Source organism: Oryctolagus cuniculus, chromosome 7 (genome assembly GCF_051225735.1).
Source record: "Oryctolagus cuniculus isolate XC-2025 breed Fujian yellow rabbit chromosome 7, ASM5122573v1, whole genome shotgun sequence".
NCBI lineage: Eukaryota > Metazoa > Chordata > Mammalia > Lagomorpha > Leporidae > Oryctolagus > Oryctolagus cuniculus.
In genome coordinates, this window is record NC_142873.1 from 130229115 (window position 1) to 130247136 (window position 18022).

At 59.5% G+C, this 18022-nt stretch overlaps 1 protein-coding gene across 16 annotated transcripts in view; it reads right to left on the bottom strand.

Annotated features, from left to right (window-relative positions):
- The window catches only part of PTPRF (protein tyrosine phosphatase receptor type F), an 84737-nt gene that overhangs the window by 25770 nt on the left and 40945 nt on the right, over positions 1 to 18022 (bottom strand). For 9 of the 16 annotated variants that reach the window (XM_089300817.1, XM_089300821.1, XM_089300816.1 and 6 more), the window contains exons 6-10: positions 15994 to 16011; positions 12669 to 12779; positions 3484 to 3753; positions 368 to 949; positions 72 to 208 (exon numbers count right to left, since the gene is read on the bottom strand). In XM_089300817.1, the coding sequence (XP_089156943.1) occupies positions 72 to 208; positions 368 to 949; positions 3484 to 3753; positions 12669 to 12779; positions 15994 to 16011 (1118 nt within the window). The remainder of the gene's footprint in view (positions 1 to 71; positions 209 to 367; positions 950 to 3483; positions 3754 to 12668; positions 12780 to 15993; positions 16012 to 18022) is intronic. The other 7 variants (XM_051856577.3, XM_051856591.3, XM_051856590.3 and 4 more) reach the window with 1 other exon arrangement.

An 18022-nucleotide genomic window follows, 5' to 3' on the forward strand; every position in this document is an offset into this window, starting at 1 on the left:
TGAGCCCGGCATGCGTGGGTGCTCAGGGCCCAGGAGGTGCTCCTCCCGCCCTTTCCCCAGCTCCGGCTCACCTGCTGGCCTTCGTCCTCGGCGGCCCAATACACCAGCTCGTACTTGACAATCCGCTCCTGCGGGGGCAGCAGCCACGACAGCTGGATCCTGGTGTCGGACTCAGCCTCAGCCTGGAAGTCCGCAGGCTGTGCAGGCACTGCAATACCCCCCAACAGGCGTCAGCCTTGCAGAGCCCCGGGAACAAGAAGCTGCAGACCCTCACCCTGCCTCCCAGGAAACCAGCACCCACGTCCTCCCCGGAGCTCCCCACTCTCAGCCTGTCCGGCCGGCGCTTAGCACTCACGCCCCTACCTACCTCCCTGCTGCGTCTTGACCTGGATGGTGGGGCTGGGCGGGCCGTCGCCCACGGCGGTGAAGGCGAGCACGCGCAGGCTGTAGGTGATGCCGGGCAGCAGGCTGCCCACGGTGGTGAGGAGGCCTGCGTCGGTGTTGTGCTTGTGCCAGGCACTCAGGGGCCGGCGGGAGTCGGGAGTGTAGTAGACGCGGTAGCCCCGCACCAGGCCGTTGGGCTCCTCAGGTGGTTCCCACTGCACTAGCATGGTGCTGGCGCTCAGCATGCGGGCCTGCACGCGGCGCGGCGGGCTGGAGGGCGCCTGTTCGCCTGTGCGCGCCCGCACGGCCTCGCTGGGAGGCCCTCGCCCAATGCTGTTCACGGCCAGCACGCGGAAGGCGTACTCTGAGAACGGGCTGAGGCCGCCGATGCTGTAGCGCGTGGTGGCCACACCATCCACCTCCTGGAAGGGGCCCTCGGTGCCTGTCGCACGGTACTGGATGCCGTAGTAGGACACGGGCTCTGAGTTCCCGGAGTCCCAGGTCAGGGTGACGCTGGTGGCAGTCGTCTCTGTCACCACGACATCGACCGGCGGCTTTGGCAAAGCTGAGGACAAAGTGCAAGGCTCAGGACTGCCTGAGGTCAAGACCCCAGGGGCCACCCCAACTCTTGGGGATCATCCCAGTACCTCATGCGCCCCACAGAATATGACCCACAGCCCACCCTCAAGAGCGGCCTCTGAGGGCTGAGTGGGGGACAGTGGCCAGGCTGGTCAGTGCCCTCAGGGGCAGGTACACAGGTCACTTCTGGGGCTCACTGGATCCTCCCATCAGCCCACATGAGCCACCTAACACACAGACTGGGAGGTGACGTGGCCTTGGTGGGCAGAAAGCACCCAGGCTGGGCAGCAGAGATCTGCACCTGAGCCGGTCCATGTCCACCCAGTGGAGAGTGTGTGCAGGGTGGTGGGAGGTGAGACAGCGCCTATGGACTTGCCCCGGAGTTTAGGAGGAGTGACGGGGCACCTGCTGCTCGGCTCAAGTTTAAGGAGGTAAAGACCCAGGTCCACAATCATTCCACGGATGAGCACTAAGTGTCTGCTCAGTGCCAGGCACTGGGCTGGGGCTGAGGCCACAGAGCCACACGTCACACTGCTGCTCCCAGGGAGTTCATGCTCCAGCGAGACACAGAAAGTGAGTCAGTAACAATGACTCTGATGCCTGCAAGGACTGCGATCCAGAAAGATCCAAGGACTCCTGGGATGAGACGACCAGGGAGAGAAAGCATCACAGAGCTGAGACCCGGAGGGGGAGATGGAGCCAAGGACGGGAAGGGCTGGGCAAGGGGGGAGGGACAGAAGAGCATAGTGTGTCTGAGCGCCTGTGTGCACTGCGGGCAGGATGCCAGTGGCCTGGAGACCACAACGAGGGCCCCGCCATGTCCTTGGAGCACTGGGAGCCACTGAAGGTATTTCTGCCTTTAAGAGGGAGTCACTTGATCTGGGTTTACTCGTTTTTACATAGGCCACCTAAGCTGCAGCATGGAGGCAGTGAGCCCAGGAAGGACCCTATGCAGGTGTGCTACTCCCCTATCACATGTGTGTGGCTGTCCCCAGAGCCCTAGGAGAACCTGCTTCTCCTATGGCTGCTATTTTCCCACATTCTTCTGGCTTGGAGGCAGCAAAACCTGAAGGTGTGGGGTGGACATTTGGCCCAGCAGTAAAAATGCCAGTTGAGATACCCACATCTCCTGGGGTCAGCATTGTGGCAGTGTTTAAGCGGCTGCCTGTGATGCTGGCAGACCAGGCGAGTCTTAGCTGCTCCACTTCAGACTCAGCTCCCTGCTGATGTGCCTGGGAAAGTGGCAGAAGATGGCCCAAATGCTTGGGCTCCTAGCACCCACATGGGAGACCCAGATGGAGTTCCTGGCTCCTGCCTTGGGCCACAGGATAATGTCCCCATTTAGGGAGTAAACCAGCGGATGGAAGATCTCTCTTTTCCTGTTTCTCCTTCTCAAATCAATCAATCATTCTTTTTAGAGGGGGAAGGGGAAGGGCAGGCATGGCATAATGGGTAAAGCCACCACCTGCATGCCGGCACCCCATAAGGGTGCCAGTTCGAGTCGTGGCTGCTCCACTTCCAACCCAGCTTCTTGCTATTGCACCCAGAGAAGCAGCAGAGGAAGGCCCAAGACCTTGGGCCCCTGAACCCATGTGGAAGACCCAGAGGAAGCTCCTGGCTTCAGCCTGGCCCAGCCCCAGCCATTGTAGCCATTTGGGACGTGAACCAGAGGGTGGAAGATCTCTTTCTCCGTAACTCTGCCTTTTTTTTTTTTTTTTTTTTTTTTTTAAGATGCCTATGTCCCATATGTGAGTGTCTAGGTTTGATTCCCAGCTCCAGATCCCGACTATCGCTTCCTGCTATTGCAGACCCTGGGAGGCAGCAGTGATGGCTCAAGTAACTGGCTTCCTGCTCCCCAACATGGGAGACCTAGTGTGAATTCCCAGCTCCTGGCTTTGGCCTGGTCCATCCCTAGTTGTTGAAGACATCTGGGGAGCTTTCTCTCTAATAAATAAGCTTTGTCTCTAATAAACAAACATTTTGAAGATGTACTCATAATTTTCTTCAAAAACAGTAACCCAAGGGTCTGGGACTATGAGGGGGTTATCAGCAAGTGCACGGAAGACGCATATTGTGAAAAAATGCAATTTCAAAATTTTTTGTGCCAAGACAGTCTTCTAATTCCATTTCCACTAACTTTTTGAAGTACTTGTATGGAGTGGTTAGCAGGGCAGGGATTCAGATCACCCAGGGTTCAAGTGTCTGGCCTGTGACCCCCAGCCAACGATGCTGCCTCTCTGTGCCTTGTTTCCCGCATTTGTAAGATAACAACATTAAGAGCCTCTCATTCCCAGGTAGCACAGGGACTAAGCAGAACAAACCATGGCGACATGACGCCTGCCACCAAGAACTCAACACAGGTTAGCGGCTCTCGTTAAGGCTGCCACCAACAAGACAGGGGCCGGGGGCAGTCCAAGCTGGGTGCCCAGGAGAGGCCGAGTCCTCAGGCTGCCTGTGTGCACAGCACCCAACTCACGCTTGCCTGCCAGGCCGCTGGCACCAGGCACCTGTCACACTCACCTTTCACGGTGACCTGGGCTGTGGCCTCAATCATGCCCAGCGAGGAGATGGCCACACAGGTGTAGTTGGCTGAGCGCGTGACCCCGCTGAGCTCCAGCACATTGCGGCCGACGGGCATCTCGTCCTCCTTGGTGAGCTCCTCGGCCCCCATCATCCACTTCACGTAGGGCATGGGCGCGCCCACGGCGACACACGTCAGGTTCACGTTGCCACCTGGCATCACCTCCTGGTTGCTGGGAGGGATGGAGAAACGAGGAGCCACGCGCCGCACTGTGGGAGGAGGGAGAGAGGCACTCACAGGCCGTGCAGGGCACGAGGGCGGATGCAAGGGCAGGGGCCCCTCATCCAGAGCCAAACCCACATCAGAGGCAGGAGGGGTGGCGTCCCCGACCCGGCTCCCCACCTCCCAGCCCGCTCTCCCTCTAGGAGTCGCCCCGCCCTCAGGGACCATCTGGAGCACGTCTTACTCAGCAAGCGCTCTCGCGACCAAGTTCCCATTTTACAGCCTGGGAAACTGAAGCCCAGAATAGTCCTGTCTGCCCAGGGCCACACAGGAACTCAGCACGAGGTCTAGGCCTGGTCAGGGCCACAATCCAGGTTGTCCTCTAGTGCCCACCCCTGTGTGCTCCTGACACACCTCCCATGCACCTCAGAGGAACACTAGCCAGGGCAGCAGGGACGGAGCCAGGCCCTGGCATGAGGGACCTCAGAGCACGGCTGGGGCAGGGCAGGGGCTCAGTCTGGGAGCGACACGGCCACCTTCTCTGGAGAAGCTGCCTCCGCCTCCACCTCCAGGCCGTGGGCAGAGAGGCAGGGAAGAGGCAAGCGGTGTGGCCACCTGCCAGGGCCTTGGGTGTGCACAAGGCACAGCCTAAGTGTCAAGGCCTGTCTCTCGGGCGGGCTGGGCTGAGGCAAGGGGTCGGGGCAGCCAGGGACGTGGTCCACGGGCAGGATGGGCATGACGATGGCGGTAACATGATGAGGGCGCTGAACAGACGGTTTTCTGCGCCGATGAACAAGGGTCTCAAGGAGGAGGGCGGCTGTTCCTGGCCACCACCCTCCAGCCTTGGACTTCCCCTGACCAGAAGCTGTTCTGAGCTTCTCAGCCCAGGGTACAGCCTGGAAGCGCGACCCCCCAAAGATGCAAGCTTGGCACAGACATCTGGAGCATGCACAGGGAGGGACAGCAGGCACGACCTGGCCACAGGCAGGCATGCGTGGCATGCAGTTGGGGCATGCAGCTGGTGGGCAGAGGCTAGGGTGTGTCCTGCATGGGTACCCTGACATCCAGAGAAGACAGGTGGCGAAGACCAAGCAGCCCCAGGGCACTCCTGGGAGCGCTGTTTTCGGAGGACCCATGCCAGGGACGCCAGGCATGCAAAGGACCTGTGGCACCACATCAGAAGCTCCTTCCACAGCCCCAGATCACAGAATCAGAGTCGGAGTCAACAGCAGAGACCACAAGGTTGGACTTGTGACCTCACTGCACAGACGGGCCAAAACAGGCTCGGAGTGCAGACCTGCAGCAGGCCACCAGGTCCTGTCGGTGCTGCCACCTCAAACACCTTTCAAACCCATGGGCAGCCCCCACCTCCCGGGGTTGCTGCACTGGGTTCTTCATGGGTGGTCCCACCTTGCTGTCTCCCCCAGCCCCATGAACTGGCCTTCTACAAGCAGCAGGCTGCTGGCTCCACCCCCGCTCAACCCCTGCATGGCTTCCCCGCAGTTCCTGGCCCTGGGTGTGACTCCTTCCACAGCCTGCCTGCTCAGGGTCCTCCAGACAGAAGCAAAGCCTTGCCAGGGAGTCCCCGGGGGTTCATAGGCTGGCCCTGCATCCCCAGGCTGTCACAGACACCCAGAATTCTGCCTTTGCCTAGCTTGAACGCTGGCTTTCTTTAGAGGTTTCACCTTAAGAGTCCCCTTATCCCCCAAGTCTTGGGTGCGTGGGGTGAGTGACCCAGGTCTGGCTAACGAGAAACAGCTTTTAGTCTTTCACAAAAACTCCCGGGAGGTCACTCTCTCCCTAAGGGAGTAGCTAAGCTCAAAGAGGCCAGAGACCACCGTTGCAACACACAGGAGAACCTTGGGGATGGAGCAGCCCCCAGAGGAGAGCAGAGCTGAGACAAAGACAGACAAATGCCTGACCCAACCGATAACACACCCAGACGCCGCCCTGCCCAACCTGCGTTTCTAACCCAAGAATCTCCTTGCTTTGCTCATGCTGGAGCAAGTAGCTTTCTGTCATCTGTCCTCGTGCCAGGACCCACACTGAAGACAGCATGGCACAGATACATAGTTCCCTGGCAGAGAACAGGGGGACCCTGGGGGCACAGCTGGCAACTGCCCCATGGCAACAGCGGCCCCTCTGAGGCTTCCACCCACTTGGCACGAGGTGAAGCCAGGAGGCAGGTGGAACTGTCACCAGTATGGTGCTTGTGGGTACAGCCTGGGCCCCAGACCCGGGCCTGGTTGGCAGGTCCGTGTGCCCTGGCCTCCTTTCCATGCCTGGGCCTGCCAGGGAAGGGAACAGCAGCCTTAGCTCACTCACCAAGTCTCTGTCCTCCCAGCCAGAGGCTGCCCTCCTCTTCCCTCACAGGTATCAGTATGGGTTTGGGGAATGGAAACCACAACTGAGCACCCACTATGTGCGGGAGGCCACCAGGCCGTGGATGCTACCACCTGCCATTGACAGGCAAAGGAACTGACTGAAGACTGACTTGTGCCATGCCCGTGTCTACACACACGGTAGCGGTGGGCCTATGTGATGCAAAACTCACACCCCTTTGATCCCTGACAGGGCTGAAAAGAGAGACCAGAAAAGGAGGCTCCGGGGAGAAGCTGTGGGGTCAGCCAAGGCTGGCGGAAGGTGATGCTCAAGTTGGCACACAGATGGGAATTCCAGGGCCTGTGCCAGCAGAGAGTTCATGGCTGCAACCTTGACCCAAATCAGTGGTACAATCCTGGGGCCTGATCAAGTCCCTGGGTGCCACAATCAAGAGCCCAGCCGAAGAGATCAGGTCTGTGGTCAATAAGCCTTGGGCCCCAGAAACCTGACTGGGCCCTACCCCAAAGCAGTCCCTGGAGGACAGGATGCACACCTCGCCACGGGCCCTGAAGGTTGTGCCAACCCCCTGGGACACCCCTGCCAAGGCCTGCAACTCCAGCCACTGCCAGGAAATGTGGCCCCCAGGCTCGTCCCGCACACCTGCACTCCCAGGACTCGGGCCTCTGCTGCACGCCAGGAATCCTGGAGCACGGTTTCCTGCCAACTGGACCCGTCGTCCCCGTGGGCCGAGGGAGCTTAGTGCACCCACAAAGAAAAGCGTCTACTCTCCAGGGATCCTGGGCCTGCCTGGACAGCCACTCCACACCAACAGTGAGGAGCTCCCTCCGGCAGCCCCGTGGTGGCCCGCCCACTGTCACGGGCGTGAGGCCTCCAGATAGTGCGGGGCTCTCCCTGGACTCAAGCTATTTGGCAGAAGCAGCAGCAGGGAAGTAAGAAACCAGAGCTGGGGAAAATGCACTCAGGGTCTGGTTTCGGGCTCTATCGAGCCCAGCCTATCACGGTTCCCCGTGCATCCCAGCACTGACATTTTATAGACAATTTCCCAAACAGGGCCCTGCCATTTCTGGATTATATTTCAGCTGCAACTTCTGAGCCTAATTATTTGCGCTGACAACCCCCTGTGATAGGGCGGAGCGGCGCCCAGAGGCACCGACCGACGTTCGGTGGAGTGACAGCCTAATCGCGGGGGGAGGCGGCCCCGCAATCTGCATTCACTCGTGGAAATTTCTCGGATGAAAATAACACAACATTAGGGAGGGGATAAGGGGCAGGATCCACTGTATCAAGATAAAATAACTCTTTAATAAATAACCTTGTGGCTGCCGCAGAGCGGTAATTAAATGCCGGCGCACCCGGCACACAGTTTTAAGTAAAGCTAGAAAAATGTAAGATGCAATTATCAGCGCCAAACAAATTACCAGCCTGGCAAATCCCCCCGGAATATTTAGAAACTCATTTCTGCCTTCCTGTTAAATATTTGTATATGTGCTTATTTTTGGTGGGACCATAGGGTGGGGTGCGGGTTGGGGGGAGGGAGGGGACAGGGGCTAAGAGGGTGGGGGCAGCGCTGCGGGCCGAGCAGGCTCTGCTGACTGTGTTCCGAGCGCCCTAGCAGATCCGCATGGTCAGCGGAATGGTATAATGGAAATGGCCCAGAGTCAGGAGCGTGCGTGGATGGCGGCTCGGGGCTGCCACCTGAGCTCAGGCTGCAGCCCTCCTCGCCCCGGCCCCTTCTCCTTCACGGAGGAAACTCGAGCTGGGATGCTGCCGCTGAGGGGGCCAGGTGGTGGAGTCTTGCTTCCAGGTGGCTCAGCCTGTCCTAAACTTCTGCCCGGGACCTGGGTGAGCATCCTCTGCCCCTCACACCGTGTGACACATGAATGACCACCAGCCCCTAATGCCAACCCCAGCACTGGGTGTAGCAGGGGAGTCTGGCCCCTAGGGTGGAGTCATAAACCAAGCCCCCAATGAGACTACCCTGGAATGGGAACAAGGCCGTCTCTAGAATCTTTCCACTGGTGGCCAAGCCAGGGGCTGCTCCTGCGCAGCCCCCAGGGGGCCTGGCTGAGCCGCGGTTGACTGTTTAGCCACTCCAGGCACGGGCAGGTCGGGTCTGAGTGCCCAGCACCCAGCTGATGGACAATCACTCTCCCAGAACCACAGTGGGCTGGGCTGCTCAGGGAGAGGGGCCTGGGGCAGGTGGGAGGATCTTAATTTGGATCTGGCAGGGGAGAGAAAAGACAACAGCAGGGGAGACTTGCTCAGTGAGCGAGTGAGACCAAGACCGTGCCTCTCCCGATCATGGACACCACACCCCTGAGGCAGCCCAGGGCTGCTCCCCACTGAGGGAAGGCCCCGAGGGTGGGGCAGAGGCACTCTGCCTGGTGCTGGCAGGACCTGGAGGGGACAGTCCACTGGGGAGTGGCCTCTGCCCTGCATCTCCTCAGGATCTCTGGCTACACCTGAACATCTGCAGCCTCAGGATGAGTGGAGGCCGTGGGAGCACCCTGGGCATCCAGAGCTCCAGCTTTCGCACTTTCCCCGACCACACTTCCCCCAGCCACTCCTGACTTCCATCTGGAGGGGACAGCCGGCCTGGCCTGGGCAGAAGGGAAGGGTGCAGTCTCGTGCCATGCACTATGCCTGCCCGCCCACCCCAGCAGAGGAGCCCGGCTAAGGGGACATGCAGACACAGGCATCTCGGGGCTCCAAGCAGCAGACATGCAGGGCAGGGGTACGCCCACCCGCCCCTGGTCCTGCCTGCCTGCCGGCCCAAACAGCGAGGAGCAGAGGCCCACTGGTGGGGGCAGGCATGGCTGGATGGGCCTGAGGGAGCTGACCGAGCCCGCTGGTCCCTACTGATGGGCCACCTGGTCAGCGGGCGGCGGGCTGTAGATGGATAAGAAGTGAAAAGGACCAACCTTCTCGCTGATCTGAGAGATGAGAGTTTGGGTTGATGGCAGAGTGCGATGAGGATGAGGAGGGAATAAAAAAAAGACAAGGAGAAACACAGAGAGAGTAAAAACAGGCCACCTTCATCTGCCCACACAGCACGGAGACGAGACGAGACTCCAGTGCCCCCTCGCACACGTGCACGTGCACGCAGGCGCACACGGACCACACCGCTCACAGAAGACTCAGGACTCATGGAGGACACGGCGGACAGGGCTGGGGCCCGCCAGCAGGTGCCAGGGGCGAACCACGAGGGGTGGAGGTGGGGCACAGACAGGCCCCCGTGCCTCACACGCACCCCACGGCTCAGACAGACCCGGTGAACTGGGCTCTGGGGTCAGCGCCCACCCAGCCCACAAACCCACCAGGGCACACGAGCCATTAGACCCCCGGCATCTCGAGGAAGCCTGTGCCGCACAGCCCCGGTGTGAGGGGTGTGTCTGGGTGCCTGTGGGGAGAAAAGCAGGGGGCGTCACTCCCTTTGGAGTCAGCTGTGGCCCAGAGTGTCAGCTCCCTGCAGAGAACAGAGGAAGGCTGGTGCCCTGGTACAGGTAGGCCAGGCTCCCTGGCCCTGGCAGCTGTGTGCAGAGAAAGAGAGAGACGCTGTGGATGGAAGGAGAGAATGAGTCACTGGGGAGGGAGTCAGATGGTGATGGAGAGAGGCTGGTCCACCCAGCGTGCCTGGGCCTGCTGGACTGTGGGCGGAGCCGCGGGCAACTGTGAACAAAGTCGGATGGAACTGCACGACGCGTCTCCTGCAGCGCTGCCCCGACAGCTGCAGTGGCTACTGGTGACCCAGGGCTTCCTGGGTACCTGGTGCCGCACTGGGCACCTTAACACACTGTCCCACTGGATGCAGCAGCCACTGGGGCAGGGAGAGGCGGTGGCAGCCCTGGGAACCGGGGGCAGAGGTGAGGCAGACACTGTAGCCAAGTCAGGACTCGCGCACACACACAGGAAGGAGTGGCTCTCAAGGGGGCAAGACCCCCGGTGACTGAGGCAGGGTCTGCAGACGTTCTGGTTTCCAAGGGTGGATGAGCAGGGAGGACCACTGGCATCAGCCGGGCCAGGGAGGCTGCTACTGAACACCCTCTGACGCACAGGACAGCCCCCATAACTGAGTTAGCGCAAAGTGGAGGCTGAGAAACGCTGGGTTGGAGTCCACACAGGCCCAGAGGCAGAGGCTCAGGCCCTGACACGCTGGAGCTCAGAGACGGCCTCTGACCACTGGGGGCTGACAGGAGCCTGCCATGGAAGAAAGTCTCCAAGGAGCAGAGGCCAGCACAGCCGGCCCCTCCATGGCTGCGCACCTGCCAGCAGGTTCAGGACACGGAGCCGGTGGCTGGCCCGACACAGGCTGTGCCCCACCAGAGCAGCTGAGGCTGAAAGGCTCTGAGCACTGCTGGGGGCAGAGGGCACGGAGCTTTAACAGGAGAGACCATAGGGGTGGGGACCCCAGAGGCAAAGTCCCAGGGAACAGGGCTTCTGAGGTATAAGGCATCCCTCAGGACAGCAGGCCCACCTCAAATCCATGGGGCAGGCTGCTGCTGGTGGTGGTGGTGGTGGTGATGGGGTGTGTGTGTGCACACAGCCTCAGATGTGTGTGCACACAGCCTCAGATGTGCGTGTGTGTGTACACTCAGATGCGGCCTGGATGGGGGGAGGTCCTGGGACTGAGATGTGGCACTGGTTCTTCCACATCAGGAGAGGGGTGTGTGTGTGAGTGGCACCGACAACAGAAGCCAGGCTGGCTGGTGTAGAGTCTCTGGCAAATGAAGCCGAAACTAAAGGAACCCCATTCCTTGCCAAAAAGCGAGTGGGAGTGGCGCCAGGAAGGCAGATTTGAGATCTGGAGTGGGTAGGGGATGGGCCCTGGCAGGAGCTAATCAGAGTTGCATGAGCGTACCACATGTGGACACTGGTGGCCCACAGATCCAAGTAGTGTGAAACACTGGAGACAGTGCCCCAGGTCAGCGCCCAAGCAGCCGACCACGGCAGCCGGGCTCACCGGAGCCCAAGAGAGACCCGCCACTGCACTGCCAAGGCAGGAGCCACAAGTCAGGGGCTTGAGAATACTGCCCGGCCAGGAGGACACTCAGGGGTCCATCCAGCGGGCTTCCCGCAGCCCCACCCCGGGACGTGTGCCCCGTGGCCACGCAGCTTGCTTGGGGCTGCAAGGGGCCCTGCGGGACCTGTCTTCTCCCTGGAGTAGACGAAAGCAGACAGGGACTTTCTTGCAGAGGCCTGGGACCTCCATGTCCTTGACCAGACAGTGTCTGGGAGGGTCTGGGTGGGTGGGGGAGGGTTCTCAGGAGGGGCATCCAATGGCTCCTCTCTCAGACGGACCTGTCAGCCCTTAGGCCGGGAACAGCACCGTGAGGGCTGTGCTGTGTACAAGGCCACCCCTCTTTGCCACTTGGGATGTTCTTTGGCTTGGGGTCTCCTTCCCTGACAGGCCCTGGGTAAGCTTGGTGCCAGGAACCTGGCAACAAGGGGGCGGGGGCTTCCCACCCCACAGCTCCCACTCCCGTGTCTTCGATGAGCCTCAAAGCACACAGCACCCATCACTACCAGCTTCTCTGAGTTCCCTGCTTCCCCACAGGCTGTGCCCAAGTCCTCTGCAGTAGCACCCTGGGTCTGGTCCACAGCAGCCCGTGATGAGAACTCGGCAGCCTCCCTCTGCAAGCCTGCCCAAAAGTGGTGGCCTCTCACTCCCCAGGGCCTGGCGTTGCCATCACCCGTGTGCTGTGCGCTAAGGGAACAGTCAGACGGCAGCCCTGGTAAAGCTGCACGAGGCACTTAGGTGATGAAACCACTGCTGCAAGGAAGCTGCTTCCTTTCCCTCACAAATCCCCTGAGCAGAGATGGTTTAACTTTCAATGCCATCCATCTGTGCAGCAGGACTAAGTGAAGGCCAGAAGAGGAGGGGGGCCCTGCCAGGCATCTTGCACACCAGACCCTATGTGTTCTCAGGAAGGGGCCATGTGGTCAGTGTGAGGCCCTGGGGCTGAGTGCAGAGCAGAGACTGGACACCCCAGCATGCTCCCCAGGCCCTCTCTCCTGGGCTCAGGAACACAGCGAGGGCTCAGCCAAAGCAACGTACCCACAGAGGCTCAGTCTGAACCCCTGCATGAAGGCTCTGGCTGGGGACAGAACACAGCTGGCTCCTACGGCGAGGCTGCACGCAGACCCGCCCAGGGGACAGGCTCCCACCTGGTCCATTCCAGAAGCCTGATTGTCCCAAAGAACAGAGCCAGCGTGGTCTTGGAACCGACCCTAGCAGGGCAGCAGAACACACTGGAGGAAGGCCAGGTCAAACAGGCACACGTTCACACAAATGTCCATGCCTGTACAGACAACACAGACACCAGGACGTCTGCTGGGAAGGCTCTAGACTCCCAGGGGCTCATGTGGCAGGACCTACAAGAGACACGAGACACAAATGCTCCCAAGAGTGGCTGCTTCCCCAAGGGCCTGCGAGGAAGAAAGGCAAGCAGTGGCGACGCTAGAAGTCTGCCCAGTGGGAGCTGCTGTGGAAAGAGGCAGGGAGGAGAGACTGGGTCCTTGGCGGCCCCTTGCATGCCTGCACCAAGGGCTCGAGGCAGCGAGCCCAGCAGGTGCAGCTCAGCTCCGCGGTGACTGAGGCCAGGCACTGCCGAGTCCTTACCTCGCACGTACAGGTTCGCAGGGGCCGAGTAGCGTGTGCCTGCTGAGTTGGTCGCCACACACTCGTACTTGCCTTGGTCCGACTCCTCACTGCTCTCAATCTGCAAGGCACCTGCAGGGACACAAGAGGGAGGGGTCAGATACTGCCCACGTCAAGGGCAGCCTGGAATGCACAAAGGGGTCTCAACAGCACCCACAGCTATGTGGATCAGAAATCGCAGTTCGTATGGGCTTCTGAGCAGTTCTCGGGGTGGGGGTGGGGGGAAGTGGCCTCCATGCTAGAACCAAGAGCTGCGCTTGGGAGCACAATCCCACCCCACCGTGCAGGCCTGCCAGGCCCATCTCTGCTCCTCTAACTGCACTGTCTGTTGTGCTCCTGCCAGTCCAACAGCCTGTTTGCCAGTGGGCCTCCCCGCCAGTGCTCACCGGAGGCAGGTGTGGGAGTGGCCTGCAGCCTGGGATCTGAAAGCTGCAAAGCCCTGGTAGGATAGCCTGAGCAGGAAGGAGGAGAGGCCTGGCCTGTGGGCCTGGTGCCCCGCGGCCTCTATTCCTGGCCCCCATCCTCCCCTCCCACGCCACCCCCACCCAGCCGGCCCCACCCATTCCGGCTCCTCTCTTCAGCCTGCTCCTGCTAAAGTGCTTCGACCCACCACGCTCCTGCATAATTCAGGAGGCTAATGGAGGCTGCAGCTCCCACCCGGGCCAGCACCCTGGGGGGCTACTCTGGCCGCGGTCGGACAGACGGGAGCCAGGAACGGAGGGGCAGCTGGAAAGGACCCTCACAGAGGATAGAGGGACTTGGGCTTGGAGCCAGTGCTGGAAGGCCAGGTCCGGGAGCCCGCAGCGGGCAGGCCGGGGCGGAGGCGAAGCCACATGGCTGACTTTTGGCCAGCCCCAGCCGCAGCCCCAGCAATAAAAACTCGCAAGAACTGCTGCGAAAGCACTGGGCAAGCTGTCTGTGACAGGAACACCCCAGACACAGGCCCCAAAGCCCTCCCCGGAACAAGCCGACAGACAATTACACCCACACAGGACAGGCCGATGGACAGTTAATAACCCCCACAGGACACGGTCTGACAGCAACCACCTCCTGCACAGAACAGCTGGGACAACCCTGATAGCCCCCTGCCCCCAGCCGGGGGTGGCAGACTGATGATCACACCCACACAGGACAGACAGGATCTGCTGGGCCCCACCTAACTGGACTGGACAGGAGCCACAGGAGGGGTCCCAAGCCATGCCCATGCCAAGAGTCTGGGTCTCCGGGTCCGAACCTGATGTTTCCCTTCCACCATGCACACACAGGGCAGCAGGAGGGGCTACAAACCTCCAGGGGCTGGGGGCTGGAGGTGGAGCAAGAGAGAAGCCAGGACTAAGGGCTGCCTCCGAGGCCTTGGCCTCAGCCTTCTCCACTGGGCACCACCAGGCCACATTGATGGGATGGAGGGACCCTGTTACATATTTCATTTGGGGCCAGCACTGTGGCATAGCAGGTTAAGCTGCTACCTGCAACACCAGCATCTCATATCGGTACCAGTTGGTGTCCCAGCTGCTGCACTTTTTAAATAAGATTTATTTATTTATTTATTTATTTATTTGAAAGGCAGAGTTACACACACACAGAGAGAGAGAGAGAGAGACAGAGAGAGAGAGAGAGAGAATCTTCCATCCACCAGTTCACTCCCCAAACAGCCACAATGGCAGGAGCTGGGCTGATCAGAAGCCAGGAGCCAGGGGCTTCTGCCAGATCTCCTAAGTGGGTGCAGGGGTCCAAGCACTTGCATCGTCTTCCACTGCTTTCCCAGACGCATTAGCCAGGAGCTGGATCAGAAGTGGAACAACTGGGATTTGAACCAGTGCCCATATAGGATGCTGGCATTGCAGGCGGCAGCTTTACCTGCTACCCCACAACCCTGGACCCCTGCTCCACTGCTGATCCAGCTTCCTGTTAATGTGCTGGAAAGCAGAAGATGGCCCAAGAACCTGGGTTCCTGTCACTGATGTGGGAAACCAGGATGAAGCTCCCGGCTCCTGGCCCTGGCCTGGCCCAGCAGTCATTTGGGGAGTGAACCAGTGAATGGAAGATCTCTCTGTGTTTCTATTTCTGTAACTCTGCTTTTTAAATAAAAAATAATAAATAAATCTTTTTTTAAAAAAAGTTTTAAAAAAGGAATGTTCATTCAAGCAGAAGGGAAACAGCCTCCTGGCTGGTGGGGGCTGCCCTCAGGTGGTGAACTTCATAGGTAAAAGGGCCGGGGACAAGCCTGGGGGCCAGTGCCACAGGCTGGGAGCAGGAAGTGGGGCCTGGGGGGATTCCTGCCCATGGGAGGAAGGAGCTCCCCAGGAATAAGAGCCTAAGTCCAGTCAGGGGACCCAACACAGACCCCGTGCCTATCTGCACACAGAAACCTCCAAATCTGCTGCCAACACCAGGACCCAACAACAGGGACTGCAAAGTGTCAATGTCCGCTGCCTGGCTGTGTGGGGGACCCAAGGATGTGGGCACGGACAAGACGCTCCACAGGGAGGCAGCGGCTGCTCCCAGCCCCAGCTTCTGTCTTGAGACCAGCACGGCCCTGAACCCGGGGGGGTCTGGGTGTGCACGAACACGTTCTTTCCTCTAACCCTTGCCACCCTGTGGGCAGCTGGCCTTGGCCCCAGCTCAGAGAAGGGGAAGCAGACTTCGGAGAGGTGTGTTGGCTGTTTGAAGGTTGCACAGTGGAAAGTCAGACTTGAACCTGGATTTTCCTAAGTCTGGCCTGTGCTTCAACCACTAGGTTGCTGTGCCCTGCCTGCTGCGTGACAGGTCAGGTGAGCCAGCATGTCAGGAGCCTCTTCTCCCAGCATCCGCACTCAGGTCCTCAGGGAGAGCTGTTCCTTGTCCTTGCTGGGCTGAAGGGACATAAGGGATGATCCTCATTCTACTGCAGGATCGAGACACGGAAAGAGAAGGCAAGTCATAACTTGGCCCCTCGGAAAAGAGAAGAAAGGCAAGGCTGGGTCAAGCCCCCAACCTCACAGGAAGCATCTCCATCGACAGCCAGCCTGGGACAGGCTAGGCTGCTCCACTGCGGCTGACGGGGTCCCCTGTGTGGGGCTGGCCCTCCATGGGGGGGCTCAGCTGGTGTCTCCACAACTCAGACTTGGAATGGATGAGTCCACAGGAGGGAATGGCTGAGTGGATGTGTGTGGTGCCAGTGGTGTCGGGGGCCAGAGCCGGAGATGGTCGGGATGGGGATGGGGAGGTGACGGACTGGACGGGATGGAGTGGTGGTGACGGCAGTGGCGAGGCGTGGTGTGGCGAGATGCACGGACAGCATTCTTACCTCTGATTGGTGAACCACCTGGCGAGGTAATTTGAACGCAAATAAGATCAGAGAGAAGCATTAGTACAAAGGCAGGAGAGCCGCACAAAGCAGTCAGATAAAACCAAACACAAGGAAAGGCCTGTGCTACGTGGAGAGACTAAGGCCTGGGTCCGGCTGACGCAGGGATGTGTGGGCGAGCACCCCGAGTCACTGGCACTGCTCCGAGTGGGTCGGGGCTGTCGCGGGGGGGGAGGGGGGCGGCAGGAATCTGGAGGGAGCCACTGGGGGTCTGTGGAGAAGGAAGGTGAAGAGACAGAGTAGCTGCACCCTCACAGGGTCCCCCAAATCCCACAAGTGAGGAAGATTCCAAAACAAAGCACTTAACAAACCGGGGTGTGTAGGCAGGAGAAAGGGCCAAAGAGAGGGCTCAGACTAGGTCCCCATCGACACGCAGACCAGCTCCGGCAGCCGGCAGGGCTCGGTGAAGCAGCCCACTTGACCCTGCTGAAGGCCGGGTGACTACCAAGCCGCCCACAGCCAACTGGCAGGGGCGGGAGCCTGCCTGGGGCCTCCTAACGTGGCAGTCGGCAGCCACAAGGACAAGCACTCATGCGCCAAGCCCAGGCCTACCCTGAGGTCTGCGCCAGCTCTCTTCCTGAGAGAGGCCTCCGCCCAGGCTCAGGCCACCGTCCATCCACTTCTCCTCCAGAGGAGCAAGGCGCCCGTGGGCAGAGCCGGGTCCAGCTCTCTCCTGCCTGCCCCTCCGTGCCCACTGCTGGGGGATGGGAAGTGTACGGAGAGCCGAGCACCGTCCACTGTCTCACCCAACTCCATGACGCCCGCCCGGAGAAATGAGACATCTCTACATACAAAGCCGCAAACAGAGGCCGAAAGACGTAAAGTGCTTTGCCCAAAGCCCGTGACACAGCCTGCGAGCACGCCGCTGGGATGAGGGGAAGTGAGGGGAGCACAGGGCGTTTGGAGGGAACATCAGGGATTCTTCAAGTGTGGTCCTAGGTCCCTCAGGGGTCCCAAGGTCAAAGCCATTTCCATGATACTACGGAATCCCGTGCCTTGCTCACCCTCTCTCGAGAATACAGCAGCTCCCCCGAGGACACACGATGTGTGGTATCGTAATAGGCCAGACCCAGTAATGAGAATCCAGCTGCCTGCTACTAAACCCCAAATTAAAGAGATTTGTAAAACAATGTTCTCATGGAATGCTTTTTGTTTTAGAAAATATAATTATTTTTCACTTAAAAATGCTATTTATGGTAACATGTAACAGGTCTTAAAACTTATTTAAAGCATATTGGAAAATATTAAAAATATTCTCAGTCTTGACATCTAACATGGCGAAGAGCGATCAATAGAAGCCATACGACTGGGGGCCGGCACCGTGGTGCAGAAGGTTAAGCCTCTGCCTGCAGTGCTGGCAACTCACGTGGGCACTGGCTCCAGTGCCAACTGCTCTACTTCCTATCCAGCTCTCTGCTACTGTGCCTGGGAAAGCAGGGGGGTATTCCCCAAGTACTTGGGTCTCTGCACCCACAGGAAAGACCTGGATGAAACTCCTGGCTCCTGGCTCCTGGCTTAGGCCTGGCTCAGCCTCAGCCATTGGGATATTTGGGGAGTAAACCAGTGGATGGAAGATCTCTCTCTCTCGCTCCCTCACTCATTTTCTCTCTCCTCCTCTTCTCTATTTCTGTCTTTCAAATAAAAAAAATAAGCCTTAAATAAAAGAGGAGGGGGGACCGGCACTGTAGCATAGTGGGTAAAGCACCTGCAGTGCCGGCATCCCAAATGGGCGTCAGTTCAAGTCCCAGCTGCTCCACTCCGAACCAGCTCTCTGTTATGGCCTGGGAAAGCAGTGGAAGATGGTCCAGAAAGTATCTGGGTCCCTGCACCCATGTGGAAGACTGGGAAGAAGCTCCTGCCTGCTGGCTTTGGATCTGCCCAGCTTCAGCTGTTGCAGCCATCTGGGGAGTGAACCAGCGGATGGAAGAGTGCCTTTCAAATAAATAAATAAGTCTTTAAAAGCAGCAGC